Below are 22,468 nucleotides of genomic sequence, written 5' to 3' on the forward strand. Positions count from 1 at the left end.
CAAAGGCAAGTTTAAAAAGAAGGGTTTTAACTGTTTTTTAAAAGAACTGACAGAGTCTACAGATCTGAGTGGAAGAGAGTCCCAGAGTCTGGGAGCCACAGAAACAAAAGCTCTGTCACCTTTTGTTTTTAATCTAGTGTGCTGGACAACCAGCAAGCCCTCAGGGACCTGCTGGGAATATCAGGATGAGGAAGATCACTGCTGTAAATTGGAGCCAGTCCATGCAGTCCTGAGGGTCAGGATTATATTATGGGGAAACTGGAAGCCTTGGTCAACAGCCTTGCAGCAGCATTTTGAACACCCTGCACACGTTCCAAGGAGGCATGAATCTGCTTAACATGAATATCCAAGGACAGAGCTGTAACACCAATCTTCCTAATAGAAGATTAAACAAAAGCGAGGGGGCCTAAATGTTTTAATACCAAAGGTACAAATTTATCAGGAGCAAAGACAAGGACTTCAGATTTCTCAGCATTAAGTTGAAGATAATCTTCTGCATTCCAACCTCTGATAGAATCTAAGCATCTCTGCAAGATTAGAAGTTTAGAAACATCATGTGGCTTAAAGCAGATATATAGCTGAAAATCACCTGCATAGCAATGATACGAAATGTCCTTAAAAGTGCTGAGAAGTTCCTGAAGAGGGAGTAAATATAACAAAAACAGTACAGGTCCCAGGACAGAACCTGTGGCACACCAAGAGAGGTGAGAGAGGACCTGAGCTTGGAGGAAGCCACAGAGAAGGATCACATAGATTTAAACCACTCCAAGGCCGTTCCTGATATACCCACCCAGTGTTTTAGTCTATCTAACAGAATATGATGGTCGACAGTATCGAAGGCAGAGGTCGGGTCCAACAACAGTAGAGCAGTGCACTCAGCATCATAATTCATCAGTATATCACTGGACACTCTAAGAAGTGCAGTTTCAGTGGAATGAGCTCTACGTAAACCAGATTGGAAATGATCAAGAATGTTATGTTGATCAAGAACCGCTGTGAGTTGCTTGGCCACAACATTCTCTAAAATCTTGGCGATAAATGGTAATTTTGAGATAGGTCTATAGTTGATAAACAGAGAAGCATCAAGTTCGGGGTTTTTAACAGCACTTTTACAAAAAACAGGCACCTGACCAGAAAGCAGAGAGGCGTTGATGATTGTAAGCACACTAGGACCAGTGGACTGAAAGACCTTTCTAAACAAAGGTCCAGATAAAACATCAAGAGGGCAGGAGGACGGGTTCATTGAATCAACTAATTTGACCAGCTCAGGTAAGGACACTCAGATAAAGTCAATGGTTAAGCCTAAAGAAAAAACGAGGTGTGTGTCCTTTGGCATGTGTGGGGCCAGACACATGCTGTGTAAAATGAAAGTAGTAGAGAGTACAGATTGTACAATTCTGAAAACCTTGCAAGTCAGTATCAGGTATGAGCACCTTCTTCAGCACAGGCTGTTGCTCTTTTAAGCAGTTTTCTTGTCCAGGAAGATCATGGATCTTATTTTATTTCAGACATAATTAGTCCATGTCATTAAAATAAAGGAAAAGCACTCTTCTGTGAATGTTGGCCACTTTTTGTTCCATTCTCTAACAAGATAGTCTCAGGCTGCTTCGATAATGTTGATTTCTTGGGAGGTAAATCTAACAGTGCCATTGTGCATGTCTCAGGTGCACTGGAAGCAAAACGTAAATAAACGAAGTGAGACTCCGAACTGCAGCCATGGTACACTACAAAGCAGAAAACCCGACTGGTGTCAAGTCTTTATTGTGCATTTTCCACCGATTGTTTTAAAATTACAGAATGATCTTGCCTGTAAATGTTTATTAGTTAAAATGCAATTAAATATAAACGGCACTCTTCAGACAGCAGGTTTATAGCTGCAGGTTTTGAAATAATATGTATCTCATGTGAAAACGAGGACAGTTTGATGTGTGATAGCAGCGTTGCATCACTCAGCGCTTTAAGATGTTTTGGAGAGCTCGGTGCACGGTCTCAAGTCGAGGCACGTCCCCGACGCGCGTGCCCGCAACCATGTCGCCATTTTGATTCGAAAAATATGACTGAGTTTTTCCTGCTTTGCGTGCTAAACTTAGCCCCGCGTTTGAATTACTTTGTGTGCGAGTACGTATCATACACTTTGCATTGAAATAACTCGGATTGTTATTAACACCACGTAGTCATTCACGCGGGGGAACAGTTTATTTTGTAGTCTTCTTAGCCACATTTGACTATCGTTAGCTAAGTTGAGCTAGCTAACGGCGGTCTGTGCTGTCGCAGACTGACCCCTTCTTCAAAACAAATCACTATTCGCTCACAGGCTAACGTATGTTAGCTCATACGGCTAGCTAACAGTAGCTGGACAGCTCGTGATTTAGTAGCTGGCTGCTTAACGAAAAACAGCAACAACTCGGATCACACGGAATTACTCGCAGCGGACATTCAACCAAAGGTACGTTTTAACCGGGAATTCTTATCGTGAGTTTGAGCGTAGAGCTAATCTTAACCCTGCTGCTGCAGCAGCGACAAAGTTAAACCCAAGTTAGAGAGCTATTTAAGTTGGCCGCTCAGTACACGTTAACCGTTGGTAGCTAATTAGCTTATGTGCTAATCAGAGAAAAGGAGGAACTAACCTTAGCTGAGTTGTTCCCCAACTTTAGAAGTTGGTGTCTAAATATCGTGAATTAACACTGATCGAGATACCAGTGCTGGTCTATCGGCTAACTTCGCACAAGGACTCAGTAATGGCTGTTGGATTACTTAATCGATGTTAATGTAACATAGTCGTTAACTGTTAATGTTTAGTCCCGTCGACGTTAACAGAACTCAATTTCTGACCGATACGTCTCTTTAAATGCTGCATGTGTTTTTTATAGCTCGGTAACTAAAGAGCCAACGTTACTTTAGGGGTGTTCGGAGTCGGCTGAGGCCAGCAACGCAGACTTACTGAGCTGGAAGTAACTACACACTCTGTAGGTGAAGTGGTAGTTTTATCTTTCATGTTGGAGTTACTGGTGACTTCAGCAGTGTATGTGCTGTAGCATCGATCCCATGTTAGTCTGGTATCATTTGGGCATTTGTGCCCTCCTCTGGAGTTAAAGTAAACAGAAATCTGAGCCCCCACCGTCAGTCAGTTGATGTGCATGTTGATCATGCCAGTGCTGTGGAAGCTCAGCTTACATGTCTTCAGTTACACACCAGTGTCTCTTATTGTCAAACAATCTTAAGAAATCACTTCAGTTACAACAGTTTATAAAGTGTGACGCGTTACCAAATCCCCATCATGTGATCAAAGTCTGAAGCCATATCATGGTTGATGGCTGACAAAGGTACTCCATAATGTTAACTTAAAATATTTTGGGACCATCGCCTGTCTTAGATATGTCTGGTCAACGTAAAACATTTTTTACAGCTTCAGTGCTTTAAAATGCAATTAAGCAGCAAACTGCAAAAACTGCAGCTTCTGTTTGCCCTCTGAAGTGTGCGGATTGGTTAATCATTTGGTAGCTGGTGTCACAAGGTTTCTAGTACAACCCAGTGAACACTGGTTCGCTATCAGCTGGACTGTTATTTACATTCACAGTGAGTAAAAGGAGAGTTCATGGCAACAGACAGGTGGGATTCCCTTTCGCTTGATTGTACAGCTTTTTTTAACTCTCCTAATTACAGGCTGCTGTTGGCTCGCATTATCCACATGTGTGCCCTTTGTGTGCCATTGTTCCTTTTTTTCCCCATCATCTCTTACATGTGCCAGAAGACTGTTTTTGTTGAGGTTGCCTCTGGTTTGTTCTATTTTGGATGTAAAGTCAAGCATTTGCTTTCCTGCTCGGTGTCCACAGGGAGCATTCAGCGGGTTATTATTGCGCTTGTGTACTCTGTAAATGCATGCCAGATGGACGCTGCTGCTGCATGTGCAAAGATCCTCCTCAGGAAAATGGGAAAAGAAAAAAGGGGAAGCACTTTGATTTCCTCCTGTAGTTTTACTTCCATGGTCAACAGTTAGATCTGTTGCACTGCCCGCTGAGACACTTTGGCTTTGACAAAGTCAGCAGATGTAGCTGTTTCGTGTCTCTGCTGGTGTGTTAGGTTGTCTAGATTAGCTACCACAGTAACTGCATGGGGGAAAAACAAAACAAACAGCCTGGTCACAAAAGCATTTTGTACTTTATTATTACTTTTCTCTTTTTTAACGGATTCTAACAATATGTTACATTGAGCTGTTACACCAGAGAAGAGGGGGAAGTTGACCTAAGCAGTCAATGTGTAGAGTAATGAGCTTGCACATAGCATTTGTACAAGGTGTTACCCTGTCATATATAGAAAGTCAAAGTGGTGGATTGCCAGATAGCCATGGAGAAGTCTTCAAATAACGAGGTCAACTGTGGTACAAGTAGAGCTGGGCGAGATGGAAAATAATCTTATAACAATATCTCACGCTGTTCCCTGTCAGTTGGTATTGATATAAATCACTATTTATGCTCAACGTAAAGCTTAAAGCCTTCTTTTTACTCTTGGTGATAATATAGGATTCATTTTAGTTTAAATATTAGTCATTTTCTCTCAGAAGTTGAACGTAATAACAACTTTATACAGCAATATTTTAGCTAACATAAGTATCTAATAAACTTAATTGTAATTCTCACTGGTCAAAAGCAAAAGAGATACGGTAACTCACTTCTTCAGTTCAAATAAAGAATGTCTCGTGTTTATATTGAGAAACGTCTTTACTTGGAAAAAGTCAGTTTTGAGTGAAAAAACACTTTCAGGAAGCTCCAACGTGAAGAAAGGCTAACTTTGTAGCTGCTGCCAGACGCCACAATTTGTTTTACGCAGTCAAAATAAAATATGCAGATGAACCGTTAAATTAGTCTGATATGATGTTTAATTCAGGCAGCTTGTTACCAACCGCCCTGCTTTATATGGCAGTGATACCTGTAACAAGAAGGAGTGAGTATAAAGGGGGGCAAGGGGTGTACTAGACCATATTTATGTCAAGGCTTCAGTGAAACATATTGTATTACATATATATTTGTTTTTTTCTAAGACAGTAAAAGTACACATGGGTGACTGACTTGGGTCTTTTAGGCAGGACACTGAAGTTAATATGTTCTATGATGTGTTAACATCAGTCATTAACATTTTTACCGTTCAGTTGTATTTTATTTATATAGAGCCAACAACAGTTGCTCAAGGTGCGAAAACGCCATCAGAACGTCTGTTTTTTTAGAGCAGGAAATGTTGCATCCAACGTCGGGGCAAACCTCAGAGAATCCTGATATTCTTGCTTTTCTTCATTGCATGTGTTTCTTTCACACATGCACACTCATTCACTAGCCCACTTACACAAAATGCCCTCCAAGAAGGGTAGAGGCAGTTTTACTTCGTGCCTTAGGTTTCAGTAGTTTGTGTGACTTACTTACTGTACTTTTGATTATTTATTCTTTAAAGAGAATAAGTTTTTTATGGCAGGTGCGTGCAGTGCGAGCGCTTACCTGCCTGCGCAGACGTTGTGTGCAGTCAGAATATTAAAAACGTTGGTTTCCATTATAAAAAACTACAGTGGGGTTTTTTGTCTTTTGAACACGATACATGATGTAAATTATTATTATGTATTATTTCTCATTAATAAGACAAAAGTATTTCTTATCCAATTAATGGATGTAATAAGCAATAGGTTACCTGATTACTAAAAGAATTGACTCCTGGTACCTTTTGTCAGTTAATAATCAACCTTCATGTTGTGCAGGGTATGGTGAGCCTCTCAGCGACCCGTCTCCTAAAGAGGCCCGCGTTTTAAAAGGAGACCCATGCTGATAAATGCCAGGCCTCGCCACACTCTCTGTCGTCTGCACAAACACAAATGCCTGCCTGCCCGTGGGGGAGGTCTGATTAAAGATATCCACATTTCATCCACTGGTATGTGTGAACACTTTACTGTCAGGCATTTGTGTCTTTTTCTAGTTACACTATGACTGTGTTTACTTGGACCAATGTGCGTTTAAATCATGACAACGTTTTCTGTCTTAACTGATATCACCTCCATGTTACGTTAGAGCGTCAGTTACGGTCCAAGTTTGAACTTCTGCAGCCATCGACACTGCCTGATGTCTCGCAGCTTAGCACGAACACTGACAAGACCATATGTTTCTGTCTCATAAACCTATGAAAAATTCAGTGCAGGCTGTATGATGTGCTCTACATTATTGCAACATTGTGACTACAGTTGGCCAGATCTTACTTTGATCACCCGAGTCACATTAGGCCCGTGAGAGAATGCTGTTTACAGGACAGATTAAAGTTAATCCCAGAATATTACCGTTGCTGTGAACATTGTCTTTGGTATAAAAGGATAGAAGTACTAGTGCTGTACTAATCCTCTTGTTTGTTTACGTCAGCTTGGAGCCCCTGCTTCCTCATCCCAACCTTTCACTCTTAACTGTCCTACTCCTCTCTCCTCGCTCTGTCGGCCCAGGGCTGTGTCCCCCCTCCCAGCGGCCACCATGTTTTGGAAGTTTGACCTGCACACCACCTCCCACATTGACCAGCTGCTGGACAGGGAGGACGTGACGCTGAGAGAGCTGATGGAGGAGGATGACGTCCTGCAGGAGTGCAAGGCCCAAAACCGTCGGCTGCTCCTCTTCCTTTCCCAGGACCACTGCATGCAGGAGCTGGTCAGCCTCATCACCACAGAGCCACCTGCTGATCTGGAGGAGCGAAGCCGCTTTAAGTGAGAGCCCACACTGACTCTTAGAGACTGCTGGGAGAGTGGAGACATTACTTAAGAGTTAGATTAGAAGACTGGGAGCAAGACGAACACGAAGTGGAACATGCACCTATTTCCAAAGACAGATGTTGAGCCTGAGTTGAATTGATTTGCCTTGATGTCAATTAGATACAAGCACCACAGTTAACTCACTTGTTCAGTTAATAATTCAGCTCATGGGTCACATAATAAAGCAATCTAACTCTCTCCACATACACAGGATTTATTTAGGATTTATGAACTTTACCAGGAAAATGCTGTTGTTGTTTGATATGCACGCGCTGGTATTTTTAGATTAAATGCTGAAGTTTATATGCACTGTTGTTTGAAAGGAACGCAGCAAAAAGAAACTTCCAGCTTTTTGCATATATCCACGTTTTGCTGCTGTGATTAAATCCTCACACACGTTGAACCTGTAACCCCATCACCTTCATTTTTCCTTCACTCATACTTGCAGTGATACTTTGAAATCTTTAGTTTGACACAGAGATCTGATCTTAACGTCAGTCTGTTGTGTTTTTCCCTCTGCAAGGTTTCCCAATGTTGCTTGTGAGCTTCTGACCTCAGATGTTTCCATTATAAACGATAAGCTGGGTGGAGACGAGTCTCTCCTCGAGATGCTCTACCACTTCCTGGAACAGGACCCACCTCTCAATCCTCTACTAGCCAGCTTCTTCAGCAAAACCATCGGCAATCTCATTGCCAGGAAAACCGAACAGGTAACTAGTAAACAAGATATGAATTCCTCTCAGATTAAGCGAATCATTTAGGAACATTTCCACACACCAAAGTTTCAGAGAGTAATAGCAACTGGAGCAGGGCGTTTTGTGGGGTCTGCTGAGTTTCCTGGGACTCAATAGAAATGCTCGTCCCCACTTTGGAAAGTCAGTCTGTTCCTCCAAAGGTTCCTAGTCCCGGAGGAAGAGTCCAGTGAAAACATGCCTAGAGAGCATAAAAACCCTCAAATGTGAAAATCTAAGATTGACATAAGCTGTCTGTTAAAATCCACAGTCTTTCACATTGTGTCATTTTCCAGGTTATTACCTTTTTAAAGAAAAAAGAAGGCTTTATTGGTCTGGTGCTGAAACACATTGACGCCTCTGCCATGATGGACCTGCTGCTTCGCCTCATCAGTTGTGTGGAGCCTGCCCCTTTGAGACAGGATGTTCTGCATGTAAGCGACCGAAATGGCTCGTATGTCCTGTGAGTAAGCTCGAACCTGTCGCATGCTTTTAAGTGATCTGTTTCTTTTGAATCCTAGTGGTTAAACGAGGAAACGTTGGTTCAGAGACTCACAGAGCTCATCCATGCTGGCAAAGATGAGGAGGTGAGTGGGTGCAGCGCTCGCTGTGCTGGCCGAGTGTCGTCTCGATGTTTCCTAATCATTTTTATTGATGGGTTCCAATAATTTAATTGGATTATTTATTTTTCAGAGACAATCAAATGCGTCCCAAACGCTGTGTGACATCATCCGCCTTAGCCGAGATCAGGCCAGTCAGATGCAGGAGAACGTAGAAGCCGACCCACTATTGGCTGTGCTAGAATCGTAAGTCTGCGGACGCTTGTATGTTTGTAGTAACGTACAACTCTCTGTAGGAACTGTGGGGATAGCTTTCCCACATCACTCATGCCTGCTCTTCCTGCTCTGTCCACACCACACACCAGCGTCATTGTTGACTGTTGTTTGCTTAGTTCTTGACCTGAAATGGAGAGGCATTAAAAACCTCAGGTTGTAGCATGTGTACACACAGACCTGCTGGCAGAGCCTGTTTGACTGCAGCTTTGATTTTGTGTGGGTGTGTGTGAGGTTGACTTTGTGCCTTTTGAAAATGCTTCCTTTTGCATCAGAAGCTAAAACATTGTTGCTAGCTGGCCTGTTAATGGTGCATAAATGTGTTCCAGGCAGGAGAGCGTGGCGGGGCTTCTCAAGAACATGTTTGAGGGGGAGAGGAGCGAGGCCTCCATCGTTAATGGAACTCAAGTGCTACTTACCTTACTGGAGACCAGGAGGTCTGGGTGAGTCCCTCCAGTTCTTAATCATTCAGGATGTAAATTGTGCTAATTTTGGTGTCTTCCTGACTCTTAAGTGACGTCATGTAGTAAATTTGTATTTTACTCGCCTCTCAGTCGAGACAGTAGAAAAAACCCGTCACAGTCACTGAGCTGATATGCTGATTGTCTCTGCTTGTGTCTGTCAGGTTGGAAGGGCTGATGGATCTGTATTCTCAGGGTTATGAAAGGTCTTACACTGTCAACAGCAGTATTTTAAATGCCATTGAGCCCCATTTAAAGGACTTCCAGCAGCTTCTTCAGGATCCCCCCAAGGTAAAGACTGCAGTGTAGTCAGAGTGTAAGCATGTGCATGGTGCAGCCTTTGAACACTGGAGTCACTCAGCTGCATGTTTGTAATGGTACTGCACTTTTCAGCGCTGGTCTCATTTTCCAGTATTGTACAGCTGACGCTGCTGTTAAATGTCATGTTATAGTTTTGACTTGATTTGGGGCAGGGATAGCTCAGTAGGTAGAGTGGTTGCCCCGTGATCGGAAGGTTGGGGGTTCGAATCTACCGAACGGCTACCCCCTGGTACGCCTGAGCGAGGTACCGTCCCTACACACTGCTCCCCGGTGCGCCTGCTTAGTGGCTGCCCACTGCTTCACTGAGTGAATGGGTCAAATGCAGAGAGTAATTTCTCCACGGGGATCAATAAAGTATACATCATTATTATTATTATTATTATTATTATTAAAAAACAATGTCCATATGCTACTTTCACTCTTTCCTCAGAAAAGTGCAATATTGACGACCTTTGGCCTTCTAGATCAGCCACTGGGGAATGCTCGCCTTCATGTGGCCCGGCTGGTGGCTGCCCTGCTCCAGACCAATGCACCCAATATCTGCCAGGAGCTCTGTAACCTGGCCACCATGGACCTGCTACTGGTAAGGCTAACCTTTCTAGAAGATGCCGTTTGTATATTGTACAGTGTTTTGGGAAATTGCATGGGATTTGTACGACGTTAGTCAAAAGGTTGGGAAGCACTCTTTACCCATCTGTGAAAGCAGGTTCAAATAACCCTGCCCTGCTGTACTGGTTCACGGTCACTGGTAAGGCTCCAATATTACCAGCACGTGTTAAAGGGCACAGAATCAGCTGTTCATGTTTTTTCTCAGTAACTTGCTAAAATGTTTAAAATGAAATGCACGTACTGGAAATCCTGTGTCTGCCTCCTGTAGGATCTGTTCTTCAAATACTCCTGGAATAACTTTTTGCACTTCCAAGTGGAGCTGTGTGTGGCCTCTATCCTGAACCATCCTTCCTCAGAGGAGCGGCCAGGCCTAGGCCTGCAGAACCACGAAGAGAGCGCTACAGCGTCCAGCCCTCAGGCGCAAGAGGAGGACGCGACAACGGATGGGACGAGCGACCCACAGACCTGCATCCACGGTGCGCTCGTGGCACATGTAAGTGGTTATGCACGTCCCGCCCTCATCACACGACATTGAAACATTTCCACAGAATCACAGCGCTCACATGTTGCTGTTTTAAACTCTTAGCTCTTCCAGAAGTGTCGACTGCTTCAAAGGATCCTTGATGCCTGGGAGGAGAACGATAGAATACAGTAAGTCTTCCTTCTGTAGGTTCCTGTGTTTTTTTTCTTACAATCAGTGCTTTGAGTTGAAGGTAATAACTGTGTCTGTGACTGTCAGGGCTGATGGTGGTACCAGGAGAGGCAACATGGGTCACCTGACTAGAATAGCCAACATGGTGGTCCAGAACCTGGAGAAAGGACCAGTACAGACCCAGATCTCTGACCTCATCAGAGGTATTTATACAGTTGTCCAGTGTGACTATTAAATCTTCCATTTTAACTGAAAATCACTGACCAGTGTTTGCTTTTGCAGAGCTGCCAGAAGACTGCAGAGGTCGCTGGGAGAGCTTTGTGGACGAGACCCTGAGAGAAACTAACAGGAGGAATACCGTAGAACTGGTGAGTCCCTCCCACCAAATACCTGGCAGGTACAGCACTGTGCAGAAGTCTGAGGCAGGTGAGAAAATGCTGTAAACAAGGGATGCTTTCAAAACTGGGAGTGTTAACCATTTATTCTCATCAGTCAACAAAATGCAGTGAGTGAACAAAAGAGAAATCTAAATCACATCAACGTTTGGTGTGAGTAGGGATGGGTATCGTTTAGGTTTTAGCCGATACCAGTACCAAACTGGTGCTTAAACGGTGCTCGAACCAGTGCTTAAAGAACGGAAAACACAAACTTTGTCCTAAACCTCTCATGTTCAGCTGTTTTCCACTTTTTCTTTGGTCATTTTAGCCTTTTTGGCCAGGGTGAAGGGAGCATCTGCCATCAAACAAGAAGACAGCCGCATGTAGCTATGACGGTGTTTGCTAGTTCACCTTACATGCATTAATGTAATAACGTGGTTAGCCTACTCAACGTAAATTACACACGAACAACATTAAGCTACTCACGCAGAGAAGAACGGCTGCTGCTGCATCATCATCCTCATCATTTCTGCTACACTGGCAGGGCTAGGGGCCAGGACTCTCCTCTTCGGGTTTTTGGGGGATGTTGCTCCGGGTCCGATAACAGGCACCACACCCGCAGTAGATGTGCTCGGTGTGAGGTCTCGCAGCAAGCTATCAAATACGGCGCATTTCTCGGCTTTTAAAAAAAACGCTATGCGTCGCCAGGTGTTTCATCGGATTCGAGGTGTTACCTCCTTTGACAGTATCACAGTATCAGCTTAAAGCACTTGTTGCTGCTGAGTTTGCATCTTTTGCTGTGAAGAATTTGACCGGTCCTCCTTGGGCATTTTTAATCTGTAGCTCTGCTCTAAAAGAACTTACGTACCTGGCCCCGCCTACTACGCTCGCAAAGGTAAAATGATTGGCTAGAATCCAAAGTGTCTGACATCTCAGGAAAATAAAGCTACCGTTACTACCGTTTATGTCAGAACCGATACCGGTGCCCATCGCTAGGTGTGAGCAGCCGTTGCCTTCTGCTACGTACACGTGCACACAGTTGTTGAAGGAACTCGGCTGGTAGCTCGTTCCAAACATCTCAGTGAACTAAGCACATCCTTCTGTCTCTTCATGTAATCTCAGACACACTCGATGTTGATCAGGGCTCTGTGGGGGCCGGACCATCACTTCAGTACTTGTTCTTCTTTATGCTGAGGATAGTTCTTCATCACTTTGGCTGTCTGGTCTGGTTGTCCTGCTGCAGAATACATTAGGGGCCAATAAACAGTCATTTATATTTCTGAAACTTTCTGTGTTTGCAGCATTTTTTCCACACCCGCCTAAAACTTTTGCACAGTGCTGTAAGTCTCATTTCCTCTTCTTCCCCCACGTTAAGTCCAGCTCTGCGTCCTGCAGCAGCAGTTAATCAGGACAGGAGCGTGCAGCCCACAGCAGAGCAGACAACCTTTTCAGCAAATTTGGGCTTTGAGATGATTTATCGAATAAATAAAAAATATCAGCAGCAACAACTCCGAAGTGTCTTGACCTACATGACCTATGTACATTCAATACACTGACACACCTCATAGCGCTGTTACACTGAGCTTGTTCTGCACTCTGTCCTGCAGGTAAGCACTCACAATATGCACTCGTCCAGTGAGGACGATGACATGGAGAGCCCCTTCCCCAACGACCTGTCGCTCCAACAGGTATCGCAGCCGCGCTCAGAAGCAAATCTTAACACGCTGCCGCACCACTCACGATGACACCAGGAACAAAAGTATGAGCTCACCAGTTGTGCTTGAACTTCACAGGCTTTCTCAGACTATCAGATCCAACAGATGACTGCCAGCTTTGTGGATCAGTTTGGCTTCAACGACGAGGAGTTTAGCGAACATGATGAAAATATCAAGTAAGTCTTCTAAGGAAAGGAGTTCAGAGTTTTCATCCTGATCTGTAGTTCCCAGGGATTCTTTTGGCATCATGTGTGTAGTGCAACAGCGGCCAGCATGTTTGACTGCTGGCTTACAGCGACATAGGATAGCTTTGGTGTCTTTGTTCAGATAGTTTGGCCCTCCAGGTGTCACAGGAGGAGGCGGCTTGAGCTGTCGCAGAGTTTATCGAAATGTCCCAAACATGTAATGTGTGTGTTGTTGCTTCTGTGTGTGTTCTCCCTCCTCAGCGCTACGTTTGACAGAATCGCCGAAATAAACTTCAATCTAGATGCTGATGATAACAGTGTAAGTGTGTGTGATTCTTTAAAACTCGTCCAGTGATGGGCGTGAGCTGCGTGTTTCTGCTGTGCAGTGAAAGGACCGCATCACTGCTAATTAGTCACAACACGCTCCTTCATAAATATGTCCACGATGTTACGATGTTTAACCCACTGAAAGCTCTCCTTTCATTGTTCACAGGCCAACGCAGCTGCATTTGAAGCCTGCTGCAAAGAGAGGATACGCCAGTTTGATGATGCTGAAGAGGAGGAGGATATCTGGGACGATAAGGAGATCAACTATGCAACTCAAGCTAAATCCAGAACAAGGTCAAGCTGATGCCGTGTTTCATCCTCACTGCACTTTGTTGCATGCCGTGGATTTGTTTCATTAAACCTTTAACTTAATGAGCTTCTCCCTTTCTTCCAGGTTCGGGGTCTCTCAAACCTCAGAGGGAAGCTCCAGGAGCAGCATGGAAAACGGAGGTCGGGAGCGGGACCGTGCATCTGAATCGGATGAGGACGAAGACTCTGAGCAGAACACGTCAGATTCGGGTAGATGGGAATGCAGCCAAATGTCGCACTGACCTGTGAACAGCCTCTCAGGTCTTAAAAGTGTTTGGTGTCATCTCCAGGTCCTGGCTGGACAGCAAATTTCAGGGATTCTGGAGAGAACGCAGCATCCCAAACCTCCCCCGGGTGGGAGAGCTCAGCAGGGAGCGCGACCGAGACACAGCAGACTGGCTGGGCTAACTTCACTGAGTTCCAGCCTTTCTCTGGGTGAGCAGTCACACAGACCGCACTGGTGACGGTTTTCATAGGAACGCAATGCTCAATGCTCTCTTCCTGGTTTCCCACAGTACAAAGACAGATCCCAGGTGCAGCTCTCCTGTGGAAACGGGCAGCAGTGATGTCGATAAACAAGCCAAACAAAACCACGAGAAGAGCGGTGAGTCACACGTCACCGCTCCGGCCGGCAGATCCTCTCCTAAACTCATGTCCAACTCAGGAACACCGGTTCTTAATTGGAGCAATAAATGAAGAAAAGTGTAATAACAGTATTTTTCTGCACGTGTCTGTCAGCAGATGTTAGTACCTCCCCTGGTCCAGCAGGAGAAGGAAGAAAGGCTCCACTCGTGGCCTCAGACAGCAGCTCCTCCGGAGGCTCTGACAGCGAGGAGGATGACAAAAATGCTGGTGCTCCTCCCACCTTAGAAACAGCCAGTGCCCCGGGCAACAAGACGGCGGACCTCAAAAGGTGTGCGTCGTCACGTCTTTCAGAATGTGTCATATCAGTGAAAGCAGTTGGGCGTTTAAAGCTCAGTGAAACGTATCCGGCGAGTAAAGCATGAGCGCCGAAAAACAAACGTCACTTTGGGGTAACGTCCTGAGACTGTCCACGCTGCACACACACAACCTCTGTGTGTGTGCAAACATCTATATTTGAAACATAATTACCACATTGATGTAATTATAGAGCGCGCTGGAATTTGAAATTGCTGCATGCATTCAGTTGAGCTTCGCCTTTCTAAGTACAGTTCACCCCGGAGCTAAAGTTTGTCATGTTAACACGGAGCCAGCTGAGCTCCACACAGATCATGAGCATTTTGTATGCCACTAGTGGATCTGACCACTCAGCCTTCATTTCCACATGCTCCAAACTAAATGGACAGCTGGCCGTCTTCACGTTCAAAAATGATGCATTCTGCACGAGTGTCCATGAGCGTAGCTGTTCTGAGCTTGTTTCCCTCTGCTGGTCTCCCAGGTTGGTTTTACAACTAAAAGCATAATAAATGTTACATTTATACGTGTGTGTGTGTTCTGCAGTGAGGAGTGTCCGGTGTCTCTGGAGAAGCTCTCCCTGTCAGATCCTCCTACAGCTTCAGAGCAGCAGCCTGCTGAGGATCTACCTGTAAACACGCAGACTGACAGGAAGTAAGTAGCCAGGAAGTAAAGCACCTTGAGGTGCTTTATGTTGTAAGGTAGACCCTACAATAATGCATGCAGACAACAATCATATGACCCCCTGTGAGCAGCACTTTGGTGACAGTGGGAAGGAAAAACTCCCTTTTAACAGGAAGAAACCTCCAGCAGAACCAGGCTCAGGGAGGGGCGGGGCCATCTGCTGTGATTGGTTGGGGTGAGAGAAGGAAGACAGGATAAAGACATGCTGTTGAAGAGAGACAGATTAATAAGCATGTCAGCTCAGCTGGAGAGACATGAGTATTTCCATCCTTCCTGCTGCCTCGAGCATCAGCCTCTCGTCACACTTCCTTCTGCACAGTGTTAGCAGATGTAGTTTGGTAGAAAGATGAAACGGCTCCTAGTGCATTTCTTTGCATGTAAAACTGCACAATTATCCTGCATTTGCAGTGCAATGCATCATGGGTTTGCTAAGAAAATGTGACGCTGCACAACAGTAGTCACGAAGTAAAGCAGGTCAGTAAATATGGTCCATCCATCCATCTTCATCCGCTTTATCCAGGGCCGGGTCGCGGGGGCAGCAGCCTAAGCAAAGAGGCCCAGACCTCCCTCTCCCCAGCCACCTCCTCCAGCTTATCCGGGGGAATACCAAGGCGTTCCCAGGCCAGCCGAGAGATATAATCTCTCCAGCGTGTCCTGGGTCTGCCCCGGGGCCTCCTCCCGGTGGGACATGCCTGGAACACCTCACCCAGGAGGCGCCCAGGGGGCATCCTTGTCAGATGCCCGAACCACCTCAGCTGGCTCCTTTCAATGTGGAGCAGCAGCTGCTCTACTCTGAGCCCCTCCCGGATAGCCGAACTTCTCACCCTATCTCTAAGGGAGAGGCCAGCCACCCTTTGGAGGAAGCTCATTTCTGCCGCTTGTATCCGCGATCTCGTTCTTTCGGTCACTACCCACAGCTCGTGGCCATAGGTGAGGGTAGGGACGTAGATCGACCGGTAAATTGAGAGCTTCGCTTTTACACTCAGCTCCCTCTTCACCACGACGGACCGGTGCAGCGTCTGCATTACTGCAGCTGCAGCCCCAATCCGTCTGTCGATCTCCGGCTCCCTTCTCCCATCACTCGCGAACAAGACCCCGAGATACTTGAACTCCTCCACTTGGGGCAGGAACTCATCCCCGACCCAGAGTGGGCACTCCACCCTTTTCCGGCTGAGAACCATGGCCTCAGATTTGGAGGTGCTGATCCTAATTCCCGCTGCTTCACACTCGCCTGCGAACCGTTCCAGTGCGAGCTGGAGGCCCTCACCCGATGAAGCCAACAGAACCACATCATCTGCAAAAAGCAGAGATGAGATTCTGAGGCCACCAAAGCGAAAGCCCTCCGCCACTTGGCTGCGCCTAGAAATCCTGTCCATAAAAATTATGAACAGAACCGGAGACAAAGGGCAGCCCTGGCGGAGCCCATCACCCACCGGGAACGAGTCCGACTTATTGCCGGCAATGCGAACCAAGCTCTTGCAACGGTTATATAGGGATCGAATGGCCCGTAGCAATGGGCCAGACACCCCATATTCCCGCAACACCTCCCACAGGACACCCCGAGCGACACGGTCGAATGCCTTCTCCAAGTCCACAAAACACATGTAGACTGGTTGGGCAAACTCCCATGCACCCTCAAGTATCCTGGAGAGGATAAAGAGCTGGTCCAGTGTTCCGCGACCAGGACGAAAACCGCATTGTTCCTCCTGTATCCGAGGTTCGACTAACGGACGAACTCTCCTTTCCAGCACCCTGGCATAGACTTTCCCAGGGAGGCTGAGGAGTGTGATCCCCCTGTAGTTGGAACACACCCTCCGGTCCCCTTTCTTAAAGATGGGGACCACCACCCCGGTCTGCCAGGCCACAGGTACTGCCCCTGATCTCCACGCAACATTGCAGAGGCGTGTCAACCAGGACAGCCCTACAACGTCCAGAGCCTTCAGGAACTCGGGGCGGACCTCATCAACACCAGGGGCTCTGCCACCAAGGAGTTGTTTAACTGCCTCAGTGACCTCCCCCCCGGAAATTGGCGGGTCATTCCCCTCATCCCCAGACTCTGCTTCCTCCTCGGAAGACGTGTCAGTGGGATTAAGGAGGTCCTCGAAGTATTCCTTCCACCGCCCGACAATTTTCTCAGTCGACGTCAGCAGCGCTCCGCCAGCACTATACACAGTGCAGGTAGAGCACCGCTTTCTCCTCCTGAGACGTCTGACGGTTTGCTAGAATCTCTTCGAGGCAGTCCGAAAGTCTTTTTCCATGGCCTCTCCGAACTCCTCCCACACCCGAGTTTTTGCTTCAGCCACTGCCCGAGCCGCATTCCGCTTGGCCTGTCGATACCTGTCGGCTGCCTCCGGAGTCCCACAGGCTAACCAAGCCCGATAGGACTCCTTCTTCAGCCTGGTGGCTCCCTTCACCTCTGGTGTCCACCATTTGGTTCGGGGATTACCACCACGGCAGGCACCAACCACCTTGCGGCCGCAGCTCAATGCAGCAGCTTCGGCAATGGAGACGCTGAACATGGTCCATTCGGACTCAATGTCCCCAGTCTCCCTCGGAATGCTGTTGAAGCTCTGCCGGAGGTGTGCGTTGAAGATCTCGCGGACTGGGGCCTCTGCTAGACGTTCCCAGCACACCCTCACTACGCGTTTAGGTGCACCAGGTCTGTCCAGCGTCCTCCCCCGCCACCTGATCCAACTCACCACCAGGTGGTGATCAGTTGACAGCTCAGCCCCTCTCTTTACCCGAGTGTCCAGAACATATGGTCGCAGGTCTGCTGATACGATTACAAAATCGATCATCGACCTACGGCCTAGAGCGTCCTGGTGCCACGTGCACTTATGGACACTCTTATGTTCGAACAGGGTGTTCGTTATGGCCAAACTGTGATTAGCACAGAAGTCCAATAACAAAGCACCGCTCGGGTTCAGATCAGGGAGGCCGTTCCTCCCAATCACGCCCCTCCAGGTCTCGCTGTCATTACCCACGTGAGCATTGAAGTCTCCCAGCAGGACAACAGAGTCTCCAGGTGGAGCACCCTCCAGCACCCCCCCCCCCCCCCCCCCCCCCCCCCAGGGACTCTAAGAAGGCTGGGTACTCTGAACTGCCACTCGGCGCATAAGCGCAGATGACAGTCAGGACCCGTTCAGGGAACAAACCCTCTCGTCCACCGGGAAAAACCCCAACGTACCGGCAGCAAGCCGAGGGGATATTAGAATACCCACCCCAGCCCGCCGCCTCTCACCAGGGGCAACTCCAGACTGAGACAGGTTCCAGAGCCCAAGCCATGTGTAGAGGTGAGCCCGACTATATCTAGCCGGTACCTCTCAACCTCACGCACTAACTCAGGCTCCTTCCCCACCAGAGAGGTGACATTCCATGTCCCTATTGCCAGTCTTGGCAGCCGGGGGTCAGTCCGCCAGGGCCTCCGCTCCTGGCCGCCACCCGGCACACAATGCACCCGACCCCTATGGCGCCTCCTGCGGGTGGTGGGCCTGCGGGAGGATGGGCCCATGGACTAAGGCCCGGCCACCAGACGCTCGCCCTCGGGCACCCTCCCCGGGCCTGGCTCCAGGGCGGAGCCCCGGTAACCCTATCCCGGGCAGGGTAAACTGTTCCCTCGATGTCCTTTTCATAAGGGTCTTATGAATCGCTCTTTGTCTGGTCCCTCACCCAGGGCCAATTTGCCATGGGAGACCCTACCAGGGGGCAAAAGCCCCCAGACAACATAGCCCCTGGGATCCCTGTGACACACAAACCCCTCCACCACGATAAGGTAGCGATTCAAGGAGGGGTAGAAAGATGAAACGGCTCCTAGTGCATTTCTTTGCATGTAATGCAAAGAAATGCAGTAAATATGGTGCTATATGCAATAGTAAATAATGCTTTAGCACACAGCATGATTGTATATGTGAAAGCCAAGTCGCTCATACACGCTCACAGACGAGCTGACGCTGTTCAGCAGTGGGCTGCACACTTTGAATCATGTAGACTCCAGCGGGGGGGAGGAGTCTGCTGAGTGCCTGCAGAGGCCACTGCTGCTGCTTGTAACATGTTGTTGTCTAAAGCAGACACATAGCCTTCATAGAATCATGAAATCAGTTAACTCGGGTTACACTTTCTGATTTAAAAACACATCTTTGTTAAGTACGTTTAGTTGTTAAAGTATGTTTGTATACCAGGAGAATATTTAGTTGCTGCATTCACACTAAATGTAAAGCACTGCATTCATGTTAGTGGAGGTGAATGTGTCAAAGTTTGTGCATTTGGGGGAATAATGGGAGACGCCACTCTCAGAAGTGGAGCTCGGGGTTATCGGTTCAGCTTTGTGGTTGAAATGGGAAACGAGGAAATGCTACTCACACAATGAGGCAAAACTTTGTACTTGGAGCAGCAGCAGCCTGTTCCATACGGAGGCAGCAGACAGACTGCAGTCTAACAGCATGTAGTGCTGGACGTGCATCGTGTCTCCTGCACGCAGCTGACTGTTTCCTTTGTCGTCCCAACAGAGAGGAAACGCCACCGCCCCAGGAAGTGTCGGTCAACGGGCCCGTGTGAGCGCGATGGGCGCCGCAGCCCCTGAGAGACGCAGACTGTCAGCCTCCTCCAGAGTGACTCCCCTAAATAACCTCACTGCAACTACGGTGTTTTTACTGAATCACTCTGCCATGTTATTGGACCTGGACACTGCCAATCGACACCAATAACGAGGCGGCAGGACATGTAAAAAAACAACCCCCCCACACAAAAAAAGAAAAAGCGAGACGGAGCAGAGTGCAGAGGAATCTTCTTCAAAGCCTTTTCCTGATGTTGCACATGATCCCGTGCAGTTTTAATGTAGCAGCGATCTTTGAAACGACAGAGTCCGAGGGGTAACATCGTCACCGCTATTTTTTTATGTCCTCAAACATTACTCTCCCGCTTCCCACCCTTTGGGATTTTACATGGGCACCCCGAATGGATAGCACAGGCCAACTTTAAATGATGCCTCAACAATAAATACGTTGTTTTTCCTTCAAGCTTAAGAAAAAGCACTTATGCAGCCATTTACTGTACATTATAGCACAATGATGTAAGTGTTGTACCTTCATCTCTGCTGGTTGTCTCCTCTGTCCTCACATCAAGGTTTTATCCAGTGTTTGGGTTTTTTTGGTTTTGGTCGCTGTTGATGAAACATCGTCACCATCGTACGTCACCAGGTTTCTGAATGTTTTGAAGTGCTTCAGGACGCTCTGTTGAAGAGGAGGAGAAGCGGGTCAATGAACAGAGCTCTAATAGTATTACTGTCTTTTGCTCATGTGCAATAATGTCAATTAGCCATTTTATTTAAAAAGAAAAAATCTGGCATCAGAGACTCATTGGGTAGTTTCAGATTTGGATATGATCTCAATTTTCTCTTCTTTTACTTTAGTGCATGTATAACCGGTTCTCTGTTGACCTAGCTAGTGAGCTAAGACCTTCTGATTGTATTGACCTTTACGTTCTTGCTATCCCCCTTAAATCAACCAAACTTTATCTACCTATATACAAATATTATCTACATTTATAAGTAATTTTACAAGCAACCTTGAGATTACTATTTTTGTCTGTTCCTTTTCTCTCTTTCCACCAAGCACTTACTCACAGGGGGAGAGTGACATTTGGTAAGAGTGACGCTGTATGCCCCCCACCCCCCTATTATTATTATTATTATTAATTTTTTTTTAAGGTTAATTTTATTTTGTTTCTGAGCAGCAGAATTGGAGGGAGAGCAGGTCTGAGTTCTGCAGAGCTACAGGCCTCTTTGGTGTACTTAAATCATTTGACAGCGATCAGGTTCTATGATTATTGTTAAAAAATTCAAATTAAAAGTGTCTGGCTGACCACATTAATACCAAAGGCTCTGCTTTGCTGGTCTGGTGTCATCTTTGCACTGGTGCAGTACGTTTTGTTTTCAGAGACCTCGTCCACACGCAGTTCCACACGACACCTCATGATGTTTTATAGTGCAGGGTTAAGACCCCACAAAAAGACCAACCTCTATGAGCAAGCGACACTGGGACGGAAAAACTCTTTTACCAGGAAGTAACCTCCAGCAGAACCAGGCTCAGGGAGGGGCGGGGCCATCTGCTGCGACCGGTTGGGTTTGAAGGGAAGGACGCGGGACAAAAGACACGCTGTGGGAGAGAGCCAGAGATGAATAATAACTAATGCAGAGTGGTGTAGAAACACTAGCGTGACTTTATGGGGGGAGCACAAACTCCCTCCAATGAGGGGATGTTCAGAAATCATGTGATCAGCTCATCAATGTGGCCAAAATTGCTTCGGAGTCCGCAGCCACTCAGGGCCTGAACACGTTCGTTTTCAGTTTTCCCTCCGACATGTCTGTGCAAACACCACTGCTGCACATGTGGCGTGCACACTTTGCTCCTCCCCCTCTGCTTGGTTTTGTTGGTCTTTTCCTTCCTAAATAACCTGGTCATGAGAGGTGTGTTGGTTTAAGATTTTCATTCATTCTTTTCAGCATGTAAAGTGCAGTGTTGCCCCACTGGGACAGATCCACTCTGAGGGTTCTAATGTGCAGCTGTGATGTTAGAAATCAACAGCAGCACTGAGGTTACTCTGCATGAAAATGATTTTCCAAACAATGCATTTTATCTTTTTTTTTCGTCATCTCTGTTTGGAGTAGGCAACGTTCATCTGTGTTGTTCGGGGCAGAATAGTTTTGTTGGTGAGCAGAGAGGGCGTCTCTGAGGGCTGCAGGTTTAGTCCAACCAGCTAATGCTTAGAAAGCCCGGCTGTGCTTTCAAAATGTCAGGAACTCTCCATCCGTCCATCTTCTTCAGCTTCAGCAGCCCAAGCAGAGAAGCCCAGACCCCCCTCACCCAGGGGGCGCCTCCTGGGTGAGGCTCCTTTCGAACTTCTCACCCTATCTCTAAGGGAGAGGCCAGCCACCCTTTGGAGGAAGTTAATTTCCGCCGCTTGTATCCACGATCTCGTTCTTTCGGTCACTACCCACAGCTCGTGGCCATAGGTGAGGGCAGGGATGTAGATCGTCTGTTGATCTCCGGCTCCCTCCTCCCATCACTCACGAACAAGACCCCGAGATACTTGAACTCCTCCACTTGGGACAGGGTCTCGTCCCTGACCCGGAGTGGGCACTCCACCCTTTTCCGGCTGAGAACCATGGCCTCAGATTTGGAGGTGCTGATCCTCATTCCCGCTGCTTCACACTCGGCTGCGAACCGTTCCAGTGCGAGCTGGAGGCCCTCACCCGATGAAGCCAACAGAACCACATCATCTGCAAAAAGCAGAGATGAGATTCTGAGGCCACCAAAGCGAAAGCCCTCCGCCACTTGGCTGCGCCTAGAAATCCTGTCCATAAAAATTATGAACAGAACCGGAGACAAAGGGCAGCCCTGGCGGAGCCCATCACCCACCGGGAACGAGTCCGACTTATTGCCGGCAATGCGAACCAAGCTCTTGCAACGGTTGTATAGGGATCGAATGGCCCGTAGCAATGGGCCAGACACCCCATATTCCCGCAACACCTCCCACAGGACACCCCGAGGGACACGGTCGAATGC

The 22,468-nt window shown here is 47.2% G+C and overlaps 1 protein-coding gene across 4 annotated transcripts; it reads left to right on the plus strand.

Moving 5' to 3' along the window:
* The first annotated feature begins 20 nt into the window (after positions 1 to 20).
* On the plus strand, positions 21 to 21,802 carry ppp6r2a (protein phosphatase 6, regulatory subunit 2a). 4 transcript variants are annotated; one of them, XM_085387643.1, is made up of 24 exons: positions 21 to 1,269; positions 5,741 to 5,910; positions 6,467 to 6,721; positions 7,290 to 7,476; positions 7,794 to 7,931; positions 8,019 to 8,084; positions 8,191 to 8,303; positions 8,660 to 8,773; positions 8,956 to 9,082; positions 9,543 to 9,695; positions 9,990 to 10,214; positions 10,308 to 10,372; positions 10,461 to 10,576; positions 10,656 to 10,741; positions 12,358 to 12,438; positions 12,544 to 12,641; positions 12,912 to 12,969; positions 13,144 to 13,271; positions 13,372 to 13,496; positions 13,577 to 13,721; positions 13,802 to 13,890; positions 14,025 to 14,199; positions 14,769 to 14,876; positions 19,412 to 21,802. In XM_085387643.1, exons 3-24 carry the CDS (start codon positions 6,495 to 6,497, stop codon positions 19,458 to 19,460), a joined length of 2,673 nt encoding a protein of 890 aa, XP_085243769.1. In that variant the 5' UTR covers positions 21 to 1,269; positions 5,741 to 5,910; positions 6,467 to 6,494; the 3' UTR covers positions 19,461 to 21,802. The 4 variants fall into 4 exon arrangements, with proteins under 4 accessions (XP_085243769.1, XP_085243770.1, XP_085243768.1 ...); XM_085387642.1 differs by lacking the exon at positions 21 to 1,269 and adding an exon at positions 2,003 to 2,446; XM_085387645.1 differs by lacking the exon at positions 21 to 1,269 and adding an exon at positions 2,004 to 2,446 and having other exon boundaries at positions 14,028 to 14,199.
* Positions 21,803 to 22,468: the final 666 nt, after the last annotated feature.

Source organism: Rhamphochromis longiceps, linkage group LG17, assembly GCF_057381845.1.
Source record: "Rhamphochromis longiceps isolate RC_006_pf linkage group LG17, R_longiceps_female_GT1.1, whole genome shotgun sequence".
In the NCBI taxonomy this organism is placed as follows: Eukaryota; Metazoa; Chordata; class Actinopteri; order Cichliformes; family Cichlidae; genus Rhamphochromis; species Rhamphochromis longiceps.

What these genes read in the sequence shown, in the direction of transcription:
- ppp6r2a (XM_085387643.1), top strand. Translation starts at nt 6,495, where the DNA reads ATGTTTTGGAAGTTTGACCTGCACACCACCTCCCACATTGACCAGCTG. An exon ending in ATGCTGGCAAAGATGAGGAG is followed by an intron (nt 8,085 to 8,190) that starts GTGAGTGGGTGC and finishes TTTATTTTTCAG; the next exon opens with AGACAATCAAATGCGTCCCA. An exon ending in GAGTTCCAGCCTTTCTCTGG is followed by an intron (nt 13,722 to 13,801) that starts GTGAGCAGTCAC and finishes GGTTTCCCACAG; the next exon opens with TACAAAGACAGATCCCAGGT.